This window comes from Megalopta genalis, unplaced genomic scaffold (assembly GCF_051020955.1).
Source record: "Megalopta genalis isolate 19385.01 unplaced genomic scaffold, iyMegGena1_principal scaffold0026, whole genome shotgun sequence".
In the NCBI taxonomy this organism is placed as follows: Eukaryota; Metazoa; Arthropoda; class Insecta; order Hymenoptera; family Halictidae; genus Megalopta; species Megalopta genalis.
The window spans coordinates 2078592-2096728 of NW_027476096.1; the positions used below are offsets into that span (position 1 = coordinate 2078592).

The window sequence follows — 18137 nt, forward strand, 5'->3', positions numbered from 1 at the left end:
CTGATTCTGAGTTCAATATTCCGGGCCCAATAGATGCAATTCTCGGGAATCAACTGTTTTTCACACTTTTATGTTTGGGACGAATCAAACTTTGTGCACAAAATATTATCATTCAATAAACATTAGTAGGTTGGATAGTCACGGGAGCTACAACCAAACAAGAACAAGTAGCAAAGGGAAAACCCTCAAGATCACTGCACGCATCCTCCTTAGACAATGCGCTAACAAAGTTTTGGGAGATAGAAGAAATATCAGAGCGCAAAAATTTATCTAGCGAAGAACAGGCATGTGAAAATCACTTCGTTGAAAATACAGTTCGCGATGTACATGGACGCTATATCGTGCGCTTGCCATTTAACGATAGGAAGAATTTCATAGGCGAATCTCGAGGTCTTGCTCTCAAGAGATTTTATTCACTCGAACGCAAATTCTGCAAAGACCCTGATCTTCTTATACATTATAAACAATTCCTGTCAGAATATCTAGCATTAGGCCACATGACAGAAGTCAGTGATGCACGAGATGGCAAGGAGTTTTACTTACCGCACCGCGCGGTAATAAAGGAGTGCAGCTTCACTACTAAGGTCAGGGTAGTTTTCGATGCCTCGGCTAAATCCTCATCGTGCGTATCCTTAAATGACGCACTTTTGGTCGGTCCCACCATTCAAGATAACTTATGGGCAATTTTACTACGATTTCGCTTTCACATGTTCGTCCTGACAGCAGACATAGAAAAAATGTTTAGGCAGATTAAAATGCATCCCGATGATGCGAAATTTCAAAAAATATTATGGCGCGATTCGAAGGAAGAGTCAATCAAAACGTTCCAATTAAATACGGTCACGTATGGAACCGCTTCGGCTCCTTTTTTAGCGGTACGATGTCTACAGCAACTAGCCGAAGATGAACAGATCAGATTTCCGAATGCGTCGCGAACCTTTAAAGAAGATTTCTATGTCGATGATTTGCTCACCGGCGCATCTACCTTCAATGAAGCAATCAACTTACGCAATGAGTTGATTGATTTAGCTAGAAATGGGGGCTTCCATCTACGTCAATGGGCCTCAAATAACCATAAGTTGATTAGCGATTTAAAGGACCATGACGATCGACAAGCGATATGCTTAGATCTCAGTCAGACAAAGAAAACTCTGGGAGTTTTTTTGGAATCCATCCAGTGATTCCGTAACTTACGCGGTAAACTCCTTTAGCGAAACTAGACTCACTAAGCGACTAGTTTTATCTCAAATAGCGCAATTATTCGACCCCCTTGGACTTCTCGGTCCCGTGATTATACGGGCAAAAATAATTATGCAAGACATTTGGAAGTCGAAAGTCACTTGGGATCAACCAATTCCGCAGGATATAGCCGAGGTGTGGTTAGAAACCAGAAATGAACTGGCTCAATTAGACAATTTTTCGTGCCCTCGGAGGGTAATGTTAGAAACCTCACGAGAAATACAACTCCACGGCTACTGCGATGCTAGTGAAAGGGCCTACGGCGCTTGCATATACATTCGTACCCTAGACCACTCAGATAGGGTACGGGTCTCTCTATTATGCGCAAAATCCAAGGTATAGCTCCTCTTAAAATCCTATCATTACCGCGGTTAGAGCTTTGCGCGGCTAGGTTATTAACGCGATTGTATAAGGAGGTAGCGAAGGCGTTGACCAATATAACTTTTGACGCGATTAGGTTTTGGTCAGATTCAACTATTGTGTTGCAGTGGATTAGGACAGCTCCACATTTGCTGAAAACCTTTGTAGCCAATAGAGTCAGCGAAATTCAAACAGACTCGGACCCACGTAACTGGATGCACGTATCAGGACGTGATAATCCAGCAGATTATATTTCTCGCGGACAATTGGCATCCACATTTATGAATAATAAGGTATGGCTAAACGGTCCTGCGTGGCTCTCCCTAGACGAATGCTTTTGGCCACAATTGGACATTCCGCAAAGAGAAATTCTCGAGCGGAAAACTACAATAACATTCCTTGCACGAGAAGGGACGAATGACCTGTTAACGCGATACTCTTCCATTGCGCGACTTAATAGAATTGTAGCTTACACACTACGGTTCATTCACAATTGTAGATCGAAAAACAGCTATGCCCAAAGGGAGCAGAATATTAAATTTAAATCCATTCCTCGATCAGGATAAGCTTCTACGAGTAGGAGGTCGGCTAAGACATGCCCCATTAAGTTACTGTCAAAAACACCCATTGTTATTACCCCATAGGCACCATATTACAAATTTGATAATTGAAAGCGAGCACCTACGTCACTGGCACGCAGGCACACAGGCAACTCTTAATGCGGTCCGACAAATTTATTGGCCAATAGATGGAATGAGAGCCACAAAGATCGTCATACACAAATGTATAAGGTGTTTTAGAGTAAAACCAAAGGTCCCAGCATATATAATGGGCGACTTACCCAAGAATAGAGTCACCAGGGCACGACCGTTTCAAAACGTAGGCGTGGATTATTGTGGTCCATTTTTTATAAAGGAAAAAAAGGTTCGTAATCGTTGCAAAATCAAGACGTACGTAGCGATTTTTGTATGCTTCGTGACCAAAGCCATTCATCTAGAACTTACATCGGACCTTACCACTGAATCTTGCTTAGGAGCATTCAAGCGATTCTTTGCCAGAAGAGGAAAGGCCACGAACATTTACTCCGACAACGGCACTAATTTCGTCGGCGCCAAAAACGAAATTACAGAAGTTCAAAGATTTCTCAGCTCCAACGAGCACAATAGTAAAATTAATCGTTTTTTATCGGACCAGGGAATTAATTGGCACTTCTCTCCGCCTCGGTCTCCACACTTTGGTGGATTATGGGAGGCCGCCGTAAAGTCTTTTAAAGGACATTTGTACAAAACTATAGGAAACGAGCTGTTCACATTCGAGCAACTGAACACCTATATTATCGAAGTAGAAGCCATATTGAATTCCCGTCCCCTAACTCCCCTCTCCTCAGATCAGAACGATCTTACTGCTTTATCACCCAGTCACTTCCTAATAGGTGATTCGTTAATGCAACTCCCTGAGTACGATTTGCGAGACACACCCGTTAACAAACTTTCGTCATGGCAACACATCCAGCGAGTGAAACAACACTTCTGGAATCGGTGGAGTAATGAATATTTACAGACGCTGCACACCAGAAACAAATGGCATATCCCGAATGACACCCAGCACAAGAAGGGTACATTGGTGATCATCTGGGAAGACAACACACCTCCGTTAACCTGGAAACTAGGACGGATCATTGACATTTGTCCAGGCGGGGACAAAATAGAGAGAGTCGCGACTGTCAAGACGGCCCAGGGGACCTACCAGCGGGCCATTAAAAAATTGTCCCCACTTCCCATTGATGACCCGGAATAAGATAATACACCCAAACACCGTTAGAACTTGTAATCACTCAGAAATTTGTGAATACTTATTCCCATTATGTATACATGCGTATTAGTGTAACTAGAGTTAAGTTAGGACAGTAGTATTGTCAATCATTCGTTACAACGACAAACTAGACCAGCCCTCTTCAAATGTAAATTGAGCGGTGCACTATCAATTTAGTAATTTCGAACGTAACCGTTCAAGGTGGTCGGTATGTTAGTGCACAGCACTAATGTCTTTATGACACGAACGTGCATAACCGGCTGTTTTCCGAGCCCAGGTTTTTTGAGAAATCGTTTCTCTCGGTCTCGATGGCCGGGACTAGTTATAAAGAAGGAAAGGTTCCGAAGGGTCAGCCTGACATTGTTTTATGACGGTCATGCCTGGAGGAACTTTCCTGTCTTTGCCGGGGCCTTGCGGCCGTCTGCTTTGAAACGGACCAGCTGATTGGCTATTGCCAAAATCGGGCAGGACCAATCGGCGAATAGTGTAAGTGCGTTGGAGGGATGGTAGTCTGCTACGAGCGAGGGTATTCTCTGATAGAGCTTCAGAGTTGTAATAGAAGTCGTAGCATCAAGACATCCTGACTAAGGGTGTACTGTAGTCAGGGGCTCAATACAAAATAGCAGGCAGAATCCGGTTCTTTATTTTATACAGTCCACAAATATAGCGTCATAATTCGTCGCTATTATTGACGACGCTGTGACGCCCCAACATACGTCGTTCACACATCTCCACCGAAATCTGGTTAGATTTTGACACCACATTCGTCATCGCCGTGGGGATCCTTTCATTAGAAAAAATCGAGATTCCAGGTATGGTGGAGTGACCATTGCTATCAAGAATCCTCTCACATCCAAATAAAAGACGTATTTCATATCAGTTCCTGTTCAGCCGGCCCGAACCGGCCAAATTGTTTTATTACTTTATTCTTTTCTTGTCCATCATTTGTACGAGTTACGTACGATAGCCACGTCTCTAGTAATTCGTGTCGTAAAATATCTCTCCTTCCGATTATATGACAAGTACTAAACCCAAGAAATCCGAAGACAATACCTTTATGGATATTGCCACTTTCGCCTAGCATGCCAAATTCCAACATTAAGTTCTTTAGTTTCCGCGTTTACCATTGCCCAGAGTTACGGAACTTCTTGGGATTATTACCTGTCAGGGTCGAACCCGCGAAACTCGCAGACACAAGGCAACGCGAGGATCAACCATCCCCCACAATGTTACCTTCCTGCAACACTTTTGAGACAGCACACACCCACACCGACATTATAAAACACACAACATCCAGCACTCACGTCGTCATTCTTGATCAGTCGAACTACACAGCCAATTCAACCGCTTAGCCTTTCGTTCTACCGTCCACAGTTTAACCGTGTAGAAAGTGAAATAAAGTTACAAGTGTTACAAACATCGTGTTCCTTTATCTAATTTAATATCCTTAGAACCCGACCAGGTTGTAGGGAATTCGTTTTGATACGCGTTGTCAGGAAATCCTGAGTTGAAGATTTACGCCCTTCAACGACGCCGAAATTAGAACGGCATCACAGCGCGATACAACGAACAGTTCCTTTGAAGTAATAGCTATCCGACTCGAAACACCCAAGCTCACTGTAGGAGTTGCCTATTGCTCACCCAGAAAATAGAATTCAGAAATACTTATATCTGATCAACGAATTTTTCAAATCCTGGAAACTCAAAATCAACCCAAATAAAACTCAATCCATATTAATCTAAGAAGAAATGTCACAGCGATTAAAAACAACCACAAACTGAAAATAGAGCAGGTCGAAATCTCCTGGAGCAGCGAAATTAAATATCCGAGTATTCTCATCAATCGTAAATTAAACTAGTGACCAGCAGTCAAAGAAAAAATTAGCAAATGTCTAACAGCCATCACAGCAATCGACCATATAACCATATAAGCATCGACCATATAGCTCACACATCAGTCTAAAGCTCAGAATCCTAACCTACATATATTTTTTGTGACAAATTTTCATTTACGGATCACACGTGTGATGGTCCCCATAACTCAAAAATGCTGCCCTCTATACTCTATTAAAAGGAGCACAAAACAAGATTCTAAAAGCAATCACTGGTCACTCAAAACGCTATTCTATCGAATTATTATTGAAAAGCACGGAAATTCCCAACATCAGTTATTACATCCACAACCAAAATACTCTGTTGAATCTCACATAAATCCTCTGGTCAACACCACAGGTACTTATGATCGTAATAGAATTCCTCACAGAATCAAAGTCGACTATCTTACATCGCGTCACTACCTTACATTCACAATAAAAAAAAAAAAACAAGATCCGTTTCGCTCCAGCCAACATGTGGCTGGCTACAATTAAATCTTACTCAGCATGATATTTAAATATGAAATGTCCGATTACCAAAAGCATCAAGTTTGATATCCGATGTTTCCGATATTTCACTTCGACCATCCTTTGTTTTTTTTTTGCAGTGAGAAGGGGTATGCCATCTGGCTTTCAGGCGCACTCTTTTGTTTTTAATAGTCTATTGTATTTTCGTCTGATGGTTAAATATTTTCGAATATGAGTTCCGTCGTGGAACTAATGCAGCACAGACAAGTCGAAATGTTAACGAGGTGTTCGGCAAGGATGTGGCTAATGAACGTATAGTACGTCAGTAGTTTGAAAAATTCCAATCTGGAGATTTTGATATCCAAAATGAACCACACGGGCGAGCTGTAGTGTTAGCGAATCCATCTAAAACTACACGTGAATTAGCAGCAAGGTTTGGAGTTACCATTCCAACAATATTAAACCATTTGAAAGCAATTGGAAAAGTAAAGAAGCTGGATAGATGGGTTTCGCATGAGTTAAGCGAACGTCAGCAAAGGAACTGCTTCGAGGCCTGCTGTTCTTTAGTGTCACGACTAAAAAGCGATCCATTTTTGCACCAGATAGTTACGTGCGATGAAAATTGGATACTCTTCGATAATCGCAAGCGTTCGGCACAATGATTGAACAAAAATGAAATGCCAAGACATACCTCAAAGCTGAGTATACACCAAAAGGAACTAATGGTTTGTTGGCTATAGTTTTATGAGACCTGGTCAATCGATAACGGCAGACCTATATTGCAATCAGTTAGAAGACATGGTGAGGCAGCTGCAGATTACGCAGTCGAGATTGGTGAACAGGGATAGACCATTCCTCCTGCAGGACAATTCTTGACCATACGTAGCAAGATCTACGTTATTGAAACTACAGGAGCTGGAACTAGAAATTCCCAATATGCGGTGGGAAACACCTTTTGCGATTTTATCACCAGCTACCCTCCAGATTTTTTCGCTAGCGGTATTAATAAGCTATCATCAAAACGGCAACGTTGTATTGATAGTTTCGGTGCATATTTTGATTAATTATATTACTTCTTGCCCGAGATATAAATAAACCAAACTCTCAGTCTCAAATTGGACATTTCATACTTAATGACCTAAATATCAAGGCTACCTACCATCGCATCATACATACAACAAACGAGAAACCAAACAAACAATTTTAGCCACAAAACGCAAGAAACTGGCAACTATGCATGAGACTATCCTTGCAAGTTTCCACCATCCAAGCTGCTACAACTTCTTTCGCCGTTATACCAAACTGTTGAACATTCACTTTACTTAGCACCTGGAACCTTCAATCGAAGACTTTATCAAACATAAACACATCCATCATCACATCCAATAACTGCCTTCCAGACCGCAAGCTCATCAATCGCATATTTCATTCACCGAAAATAACATCAATTCATGAAATCTTCTCACGTAGAGTCTTTTATGAAAATTTTTTTTCCCATTTGGCAGCCCGACCAACACAGACTTGTGCCGACGCCCCTTTCCAGATCCCAGGTCATTCTGGTCCTGCGCGGGATTCAGATCTCGTGGCACGAGCGAGTTGCCCAGGTGAAGGCGAACAGGATCTTCGTCGCTTCTCCAGCCTATCCAAGTAACTCAAGGTAGACGTAAGCGAGTGAGCGACGTGACCGTTCGAGGTTGCTGCCTCAGATCCAAATTGGGCTGGTTAGCCCAATGGGGCGGAACGCCGTGGACCCTCACGTCGACGTGTGCGTGGATCGTTGGCGGGAGTAACTATGACTCTCTTAACACGTTCTACCCGGCGCATTTTTTCGATGTCTCTATGATCGGCGTGCACGAGATGGCGGCACTTGTTTACTCCAATATTTTTGCCGATATCAGTTATCAGTGGCTGTCAGCAGAGTCTCGGTAATTGTGTGAATTGGTCAGAAAGTGCTTGTAAAGGTTTATTCCCGAATTTTGAAATATTTTAATAAATAAAATATTTACGCTTACTTTTGGTAATTTATTCTATAATTTCTGATTTCCAATAATTTATTATTTACCCTTAGTATTATGACGCCAGACGATGATGTCGAGTTTTTGCAAAATTCACGAAAAAAAATTCCTAGAATCGTATATTCATCATTGGGCTCGGAAGATGAGGTTTCGGACACAGAATTGCTAAATAGAAGAGAACATGATGAGAATACATTGCCGCAGTCTATGTCAGATCAGCAAAATTAGAGTCCTCTTATAACAGATTCTGCTTTTTTTGAAGAATACAATCAAGAACATATCGTACTTCTAGAGATAGATTATGAAAATTCATTTTCAATTTATAAGTTATTTCTTAGTGCTGATATAATTGACCTTATGATATTAGAAACCAACAAATATTATGAGCACTGTGTGGCACAAGCGCATTCATCAGTTTCTTCTAGAAAACACAAACAGGAATGGAAACCAACAACTCGACTTGAAATGTTTATATTCATAGGAATTTTGTTGATAATAGGTATTGTTAAGTTACCCGAAATCTGATTATATTGGTCAACGGATCCCATGTTCGCTAATGAACGTATAAAAAGTGCTATGAAACGAGAACGATTTTTTGATATTCTTCAATACTGGCATTTTTCTGATAGTGATCAAGTCTGTTCCGATAATCGATTATTCAAAATAAGTACACTTGTAGAAAAGATAAACAGAAACTTTCAAAAAATAGTGAAACTTGGGAAAGAACTGTAGCGTCCAGTCGTGCGCATAATGGAAACTTCAGTCCTCGTGCAAACGACCAGCGTAATTTATGACTCTCCTTTGAAGAAGCTATTTTTGAGATGATAAGAGAGTCCCAAACTTTGACAACTCATGTTCGCAATAGAGTTTTTTTAGAGATACCGCAATAGCAAACGGAGACCGTCATAAATTAGGAGAGTTTCCGAAGGGTACTCGAAGCGGACCCAGCGACCCAAGGGCCATGTGGTCCGACGCGGGTGACCCGGAGGAAAAGCTCCACACGTTGTCACGTACAACTCATTATCGCCTCCGATTACCACGCCGTCCCGAAAATACGCAAAGAGCGTAAGGGACAGGCGGTAAAAAGGACAAAATGAACAACGCTGATTGGAAAGGTCCAACGCGTGGGGTTAACCAATCAGGGTTGTTCAAGAATTTTACCAGGGCAAACGGCGAAGGAAAAACGAAGACTCAGTCACTGCACTGCGACTCGTCAAGAGACAAAATCCGCGAACGAATAAAGAAGTTTTCCACCGCACAGAAGTGTACAAATCATTTCGAATCATTCTACCCAAAAATGGATAATTTCATATTCACATCAGATAGTGATATAGGTAAGAAGAAATAGTAAATCAATGTTATTTTATGACAATATTACTCTATGGCAATTGAAAATATTTATTTTATTTTATTTTAAATAAATTTACACAGAAATAAGACCCATGAATATAAACAAAAGAATAATCTTAGAATCGGAGGATGAAGATAATTCCACTATGAAAAACAAATTAATGAAGCGTAAAAAGAGAAGAAGAATTATAGAGATAGAATCTTCATCAGATGAGGATATTGTTACTGAGAACTTGGATTCTGTAAAAGAAAATAAAGGAAAATATACGCAACGAATAAACAAAATTAAGCGAAATGCCGGACAAGAGTACTTTACAAAAAAAGGAAAATTCATTCCAGCAAAAAAATTTGAATCCAAAAACTGTAACTGCTCGAAGAAATGCATAGAACGTGTTAATGAATCGGAACGTAGAGCAATTTTTGTTAAATTCTGGAATATAGGAGATTTTAATAAGCAAAACATATTTCTCCACTGTAGTGTTCAACGTAAATAGAAGAAGACCAAGAAATCATTCGGGCACTTTGAGGGCTTATGCTTATCAATTTCACCTGGTCACTTCTCGCGGAAACATCTCAATATGTAAGAAGTTTTTCATTAATACTTTCAACATATCTACTGGACGAATTGATCGTGTCTTAAAAGCGCATGATAATATTCCGAAGACATGCGTGGACAAATGGATGGCTCTTGCAAAAGAACTAATGAACTAATGACAAATACAGTGATAGAACGACGCGCTACTATAATGGCGCACTCTACTGGTACACTCGCTCACCGTTTGAATAAAGTAATCGTTTTCACATATTGTTTCACATTTGTTTTGCATTCACATCGATTGTTAATTGTTTTCACCTTTATCTACCAGTGTCAGGTATGAATTGTTACTTTTTATTTAAATAAATATACCATTTTATCTTAATATACCCGATTCTCCTTTTAACATGCCTTTTTAACACATCCTTATAATTTGTTAGAATCTATAACCTTAAAATGCCGCTTCAAGGTAGAAAACGAAGAGCAATTTGTTACAATTCAGGAAGCGTCTCGGAAATAGAAAATAATATGAACAAGAACATGCGTGGCAGGAAGAATATGTGGCGGCTACCCATTCCTACGTCCCCCCATTCCTACCCGACGACCAAACATCCACCACACGAACCGCCGCCAAACTGGTGACCCCGACGTGATGGACCACCATCTTAGATATCGTTATCACTGGCAGGGGGGTATGTGGCGGCTACCTCCAGACCTGCCAGCAGAGGGCTCCTCTTCCCGCTAGTAGCCGATCTGCCTCGATCCGTATATATACAACGAGACTTCGTCCTACCCTTACGTCTAAGGCAAGGGCCCGCTAGGATAGCCTTACTGATGAGTCCTCTAGCGGGCCCCGGACGAAACGTCCCCCCACTCCTACCCGACGACCAAACATCCACCACACGAACCGCCGCCAAAAATATAAAAAGATTTAGAATACTCAGTTCTTCCGACTCAGATGATTTCGATGTGCCCAGAAGGGAAACCGTCAGGAGAATAATCTGGTCACATGAAAATTTGGAGCCGCAAGTACATGTATTTGATTCCCGAAATTCTGGCATGAGAACTCGACTCAATCGATCGGCAACACCAATCGATTATTTCCAGCTATTCTTCTCAGAAGATTTGATATCATTTATTGTGGAAAAAACTAATGAATATATATAGGAAGTTCAAGAAGAACACTTCCAGGCGCTCTTTTATAAAAGCCCACGGAGGAGAAGTCACATTACGTGAAATGTATAATTTGTTTGTAATTCGTTTGTTAATGTCGCGGGTAAAGAAACTGAATTTTTCAGAGTATTGGACAAAAGATAAATTTCTTCGAACTAATGTTTTCGACAAAATAATGAGTAGAGACAGATACGCGTTTCTGTTACGGAACCTTTATTTTAGTGAAGTTCATTCAGAAAAATCCAATAGATTGACAAAAATTAGAGAACTTTGCGATAAGCTTTGCAGTTCGTTTGCAAATTGTTTTACTCTGTTTCGCAAGTTATGCATCGACGAAAGCTTATTGTTATACAAAGGACGTCTCTCATTCAAGCAATATATCCCATCCAAACGCAATAGGTTTGGTATAAAATCCTTTGTATTATGTGACTGCAAGACGGGATTTGTGTTAAATTTTGTTGTATATGCCGGAAACGATTCCGAATATCACAAAAATGGACGACAAATATTTAGGAAAATTCATTTGCTTGATGTCGCTATTTAGAATGAATACTGTTTGTACAGGTTTAAAAAAAAACGGACGTTACAAAAAATGCGAGCCTTTCATCTTAAATTGCTAAAAGAAATTTTTTTAAAGTACAGGGACATGAACAATAACATTATCTGCAGGAAATTTACGGTTGATCACCCGTTTAGACTAACAGAAACGCCGGCTCTGCCTACGGGGGCATGAACGTGTTGAGGGTGGGTAAGAGCTTCAGTACAGATTATATTCAAATCAGTGTCTGATTCACGTGTGCTATACATCAACGCGTAGCGTGTAACAAGGAGATCATTCTAGGGTATAAATCTCAGATTTTTCAACCAGTGAGTGTTTGAAAACAGTGTGAAAATAATTGTGCGGAAACCTAACCTTGCGAGTGACATTGTCAAAAGAGTCATAGTGGCGCCCCATCATTGGTCGGTGGAGCGGTGCGAGACGTGTACTGATTGGCTGAATCGCCCGAGCGCTAACAACTGCGATTGGTCGTCCGAAATCATACACTAACCTACGGTAGCGAAAGTAAAAAGAAAAGAAAATGCCAAATACAAACCTCAGCTACCAACCAAATTACGGACTTCAACAACCGGAGCCAACATACCACCAACACCAACAGAACACACTACAACCACATCATACTACTACAGGAATGCTACAATATGATCAAGCCGACATGAAGTACACAGTACTACACCATCAATGTCGCTGCAGGGCCAATTGAACACCAGTGACGAACACACACATACACATCCACTAGAGTCAAATAATACCGCCACGCAGCAAAGAGATTGGAATATATTCCATAACAAGAAACGCCCATGGCATAATACAAGCCCAAGTAAAAACAATTCGAAACAACAAAAACCTAACTACTGGCTAAGTAGTGTTCCCGAAACCATAAATAGATACCAGCTACTAGCAGAAGATAGCAACAACGCAAACGCCATCACAACTGCCAGGGACAACGAAGGGGCAGATACTATACAAAATAAACAGCAAAAATCTCCCCCAATATTTATTAGCGGAGTAGAATACGTAGCTCCACTTAGAGAACTGCTAAATAAAATAGCAAAGGACAAATTCACCATGTGTGTGTGTGTGTGAAAACACTCACTAATAAGGAAATTAAAGTACAATCTAGCACCCCTGAAGCTTATACCATAATAGCAAAAGAACTAGAAGCAAGAGAAACACAATTTTACACCTACCAACAAAAGCAACATAAGAACTTCAAGATAGTGGGCTTCACCCATCAACAAGCAAGGAAGAAATTCAAGCTGAAGTAGAAGCGATGGGTCACAAAGTAGAGAGAATCGCAAATATACAAAATAATGAAACAAAGACTCCCACACCCCTATTCTTCGTAGAACTAAAACCACAGGAAAACAATAAAGAAATATATAACACGAAACACATACTACAAACAATAGTCAATATAGAACAGCCTTACAAGAAAAGGGATATTTACCAATTACACGGCCACACCAAAAATTATTGCACAAGATCTCCACAATGCGTAAAATGCGCCGGCAATCACCTAACAGCAAACTGCACATGGAAAGAGAAAACTCAACAAGTAAAGTGCTACAACTGTGGAGGGAACCACCCTGCTAGCTACAAAGGCTGTATAATAAGGAAGCAGCTAATCCAGACAATGTTCCCAAAACTTAGGGAACGCACTCTGAATCCAGAAGCTAGCTTAGAAACAGCCCCGAAAACAAGTTACGTATAGCAAGACAGAACATACGCACAAGCTACAACTACTGCACACCCACAAATACAAACAGAGCAACAATACAACACCCCAGCAAACCAATCGACTCATCCCGCCACTAAAAAATTGAAAAGCATGATGATGCAGTTACTCTCCAGCATGAACACCATGATAAACCTATTAACTACAGTAATATCCAAAATTAATTGATGGCTAACCACTTATATAAAATCGGCATCTGGAACGCAAATGGACTGGTGGGGAAAAGCCAGGAACTCGGCACTTTCTTAATAAACAACGATATAGACATCATGCTGATATCAGAAACACACTATACCAAAAAAAGCTACTTAAAAATTCCGAGATATACAATATACGATACCCAACACCCTGATAGAGGAGCACATGGTGAAACTGCAGTAATAATTAAAAATAAAATTAAACACCACAAAATCCACAAAACCTGCGAAGACCATATCCAAGCAACCAATATAGCTATAGAAGACTGGCATGGAAATCTAACCCTCTCAGCAGTATACTGCCCACCAAAATATAATATCAAAAAAGAACAATTTACCGAATACTTCAAAACATTAGGCCCTCGATTTCTTGCTGGAGGTGACTATAATGCCAAACATCCATGGTGGGGTTCAAGATTACAGACTCCCACCCCCAGAGGAAGACAGCTATAACTTGCGCTACAAGACAATAACTTCCATACACTATCAACGGGCGAACCTACCTACTGGCCCACAGATCCAAGGAAAACTCCTGACCTAATCGACTTCTGTGTTGTGAAAGGAATAGCCAGCCACTATATGAGCATCAAAAGCAGCCTAGACCTCTCATCCGATCACACGCCATTAATAGTTAAAATAAGCTCAAGAATCATACAACGCAGTTATCCGCCCTCTCTACATAATAACAAAACAAACTGGGACATATACAAAACACTTCCCCAAACGAACGTTACATGCAACGTACCCTTAAAAACAACTGAACAACTCGAACTCGCCATTGAGAAATTCATTACCGACATACAAGAAGCAGCATGGGAAGCAACACCAAAACATACAAACAATGAAAATCCAAACCAGATTTCTGACAGTATTAGGGCACTCATACTCAAAAAACGGAAAACAAGAAAACAATGGCAACAAACTAGAAACCCTACAGAAAAAACTAAATTCAATAGAGTCACTAGGGAACTAAAAATGCTAATAAAAATGGAAAAAGAAAAAGCCATTGAAGAATACCTCCAAAAATTAACACCTACCAAGGAAACAAATTACTCCTTATGGAGGGCTACAAAAAGAATAAAAAATCCTCAGACCACCATTTCTCCTATAAAAACAGCTAATGGAATCTGGGCACGCAGCAATCCAGAAAAGGCGGAAGCATTCGCAAACCACCTAAAAGAAGTGTTCAAACCCTTCCCACAGAAAATAACAGACGAAGAAGAGAAGGAAATACATGAATACTTGCAAGCAGAGCAGCAGACAGTAACTCCACATAAGCCATTCAAAATAACTGAAGTCAAACAAACCATAAACAAAGAAATCAGCATAAAGAAAGTCGCGGGAATAGACCTAATTACGGGCAAAATCCTCAAGGAACTTCCTGATAAATGCATTAAGTACTTAACCATCCTGTTTAATGCTGTACTCCGACTGAACTATTTCCCAGCGCAATGGAAGATCGCACAAGTTATCTTAATCCCGAAGCCAGGCAAAAACCCAGAAGAAATAACCTCATATAGACCGATCAGCTTACTACCACAGATGTCAAAAGTTATGGAGAAACTCCTAGCCGAAAGAATCAACAATTACATGACAGAAAAACAACTAATACCTCAACATCAATTTGGATTCAGGGGTAAACATGCCACAATTGAACAGGTACACCGTTGAGTTCGGAAAATAAACCAAAGTTTGGAAGAAAAAAATACTGCTCAGCAGTGTTCCTAGATATCACCCAGGCATTTGACAAAGTATGGCACGCAGGACTGTTATACAAAATTAAGAAAACTCTACCAAGCAATATTTACTGCATCCTTAAATCATACCTTGAAGACAGGCACTTCCTTGTTAAACACAACGAGGCATTAAGTGAGATACTTCCGATTAAATCTGGCGTGCCACAAGGAAGCGTATTAGGACCCATTTTATACACTCTGTTCACAGCGGATCTCCCAAAGAACCCACGTACAATTACTGCCACTTTTGCTGATGATACTGCAATCTTAGCATCGCACAGCAATCCAAAAACAGCATCTCAATACGTGCAAGAAAACCTCGACTCCATACAAACACGGCTGCTCAAATGGAGAACAAATGTGAACGATACCAAATCCACCCATGTAACCTTTACACTCAGGAAAGATATATGCCCACCGGTAAAAATAAACAACAAACAAATACCACAAGCAGAATCAGTGAAATACCTTGGCATACACCTGGACCGAAGACTAAATTGGAGGAAACACATCTGGCAAAAAAGGAAACAACTAGGCACACAATTGCGCAAAATGTACTGGCTATTAGGACCCAAATCAAAATTCTCAATTCAAAGCAAAATAATAATCTATAAATGCGTCGTAAAACCGATATGGACATATGGTATACAGTTATGGGGCTCATCCTCCGTGTCCAACATCGAGATCCTCGAGAGATTTCAGGCAAAACTTCTCCGCATAATAACAAACTCCCCATGGTATATAATAGATACCTACCGTCAAAAATGAAATTAAAAACTTTGCCGACAAATACACTCTCAAACTCGAACTTCACCCAAACATGTTAGCAAACGAACTACTAAACGAACAGACTGATACGCGCAGACTCAAAAGATTCAAACCGCTAGACAATAGACACAGATTTCAAGATACTTGAGGTGCAATACTAGACAAGTAGGAAATAAGTTGATCTCAAAAGCAAAACGTGATAAAACCTTTATAGCAATTATATTAGCTAGAAGAAAACCAAAGAAGATATGAGCCAGTGGGCGAAATATCTACATATTATAAGTAAATAGCTATAAAATCTTGCTTATTGTTATTTTGCAACAAATTGCAGATGTACTTATCAAAATAATAAAAAAATAAAGTTTAGACTAACCGACAAACATTTCCCATCCTACTATAAGTCTAACAAATCTAAAAAGGCGCTACGAAATTGTGTCGTATGTTCAAAAAACGATAAAAGACGACAATTGCGCTACGAATGTGAAAATTGTGATGTTGGTCTTTGTGTTGTACCGTGTTTTAAGACGTACCATACTGAATTGTATTATTAATTATTAGAATAAATTGTTAAAGTTAAAATGCGTGTATCATAGCTTTAAGAAAAATTATAATTTAATCATCAAACACTTCATTCCAATGTACTCGTGTAAAGAACAGCATTATCCGTCACACATTGCAGTGCCGTATCATTTACGCGTAATTCGCGTTGAACTCTGCCGTACAGAGAAACAGCCCCGCCTAAAATTCAGCCGTGCCTAAGAGGTTAAACATAAGAAAAGTGTTCAATTTGTACTTAGAAAAATGTAAGGAAAATAACTTGAGTTCAGTTAATGAATTAACGTACAGGAAAATCTTTAAACGAGATTTCAAGTTACATTTCCGTTTGTCGCGTAAAGATACCTGCGCAAGATGCGATTTCTTGGACATGAAAATTCAGACAACGGATAACGAAGAAAAAACGATTCTTGTACAAAGCCATGATGTTCACTTGAAAAATGCTGAAATAGCAAGAAAAGCACTACAAGAAGATAAAATTCTGGCATCAAAAAATCCCGATAAATACTTTGCCTTTTCTTTTGATTTACAAAAAGCCTTACCCTATCCAATATTATAAGCGAAATAGCGAGGGATTATATTATAAGCTATTATAAGCTATTATAGCTATTATAAGCGAGGGATTTCACAATTTCCACGACAATAAAGTTAATATGTACGTGTGGGACGAAACTACTGCTTCCAGGGGATCGCAGGAAATAGTTTCTTGCTGTTTGAGACATTTAGAAAATGTAACGACTCAAAGTCATGTTATTGCATATAGTGATATGTATATTGGACAAAATCGAAATTTACAAATGGCGCTGATGTGGTTGAGGGTTGTCCAGTCTTTGGACTGGCGTCCGAGGTTGTCTTCGCATGCAACCAATTTGGCTTTGTCAAGCGCAGAAGCACGGTCGATGCCATGTGTCGCCTTATCGACACATGGGACGATGCTAAGCGTAAAGGTATGCATTGCGTTATGGTGGCCTTGGACGTCAGGAATGCCTTTAACACCGTGAGGTGGGACGGTATTCTGGGCGCCTTGGCGGGTAAGGGGGTCGCGGCTCCGCTGCTGCGCGTGCTGAGTAGTTATCTCAGCGGGCGCGTGGTGGAGGCGACGCCCCCTTCAGGACCTGAGCGTTTTTCAGTTTATGCCGGGTTGCCTCAGGGCTCTGTTCTCGGCCCCTGGCTCTGGAACGCCCAATATGATAGTCTTCTCGAGATGCCTCTCCCTCGGCACTGTAGTGTTATAGGTTTTGCGGACGACGTCGCCCTGCTCGTCGCTGCGCGTGGCACCGACCGCGTGGTTTCGTTGGCTGGAGAAACACTCGCCCGAATCCACGCGTGGTTCCGGAGTAACCACTTGGAGCTGGCGGAGGAGAAAACCGAGGTCCTGCACCTGACCGGCAGGAAGGCCCCCGAGGCTCTGCAGCTGGCCCTCGGTTCGGTGTCTCTTCGAGGCAGCGGGTGCGTGCGTTAGTTGGGGCTGCTGATCGAGGGAAATCAGTGCTTCCGTGCGCACGTCAGGCGGAGCTGCGAAAAGGCAGCGGGATACGCGGGCCTGCTGGCCCGAATCCTCCCCAATATCCGGGGCGGGGGCTACTGGGCTCGACTGCTCTATTATAGGCTGGTCGAGTCGGTAGTCCTCTACGTGGCCCCTGCTTGGGCGCACGTGGCGTCGAGGTGTGGCAACGATAAGGTCATTAACGCGGTCCAACGTGCGATCCTGGCTCGAGTAGTCAGGGCGTACAGGACCGTGTCCCTTGACGCTGTTTG

The 18137-nt window shown here is 41.1% G+C and overlaps 2 protein-coding genes across 10 annotated transcripts in view; one reads left to right on the forward strand and one right to left on the reverse strand.

The window, feature by feature from the left end:
• The window catches only part of LOC117218918 (cytochrome P450 6a2), a 110658-nt gene that overhangs the window by 71209 nt on the left and 21312 nt on the right, over positions 1-18137 (reverse strand). The window lies entirely within an intron of this gene.
• LOC143260976 (uncharacterized) lies at positions 498-6629 on the forward strand. Its single transcript, XM_076527616.1, has 5 exons — positions 498-590; positions 1363-1542; positions 1728-1806; positions 2099-3251; positions 6494-6629. Exons 1-5 carry the CDS (start codon positions 498-500, stop codon positions 6627-6629), a joined length of 1641 nt encoding a protein of 546 aa, XP_076383731.1.

Excerpts from the sequence above, each read along its gene's own strand:
- LOC143260976 (XM_076527616.1), top strand. The coding sequence starts at position 498 with ATGACAGAAGTCAGTGATGCACGAGATGGCAAGGAGTTTTACTTACCG. Across the intron at positions 591-1,362 it reads GCTTCACTACTAAGGTCAGG|GATATAGCCGAGGTGTGGTT; the intron begins GTAGTTTTCGAT and ends CCAATTCCGCAG. Across the intron at positions 1,807-2,098 it reads TCAAACAGACTCGGACCCAC|ATCGAAAAACAGCTATGCCC; the intron begins GTAACTGGATGC and ends TCACAATTGTAG.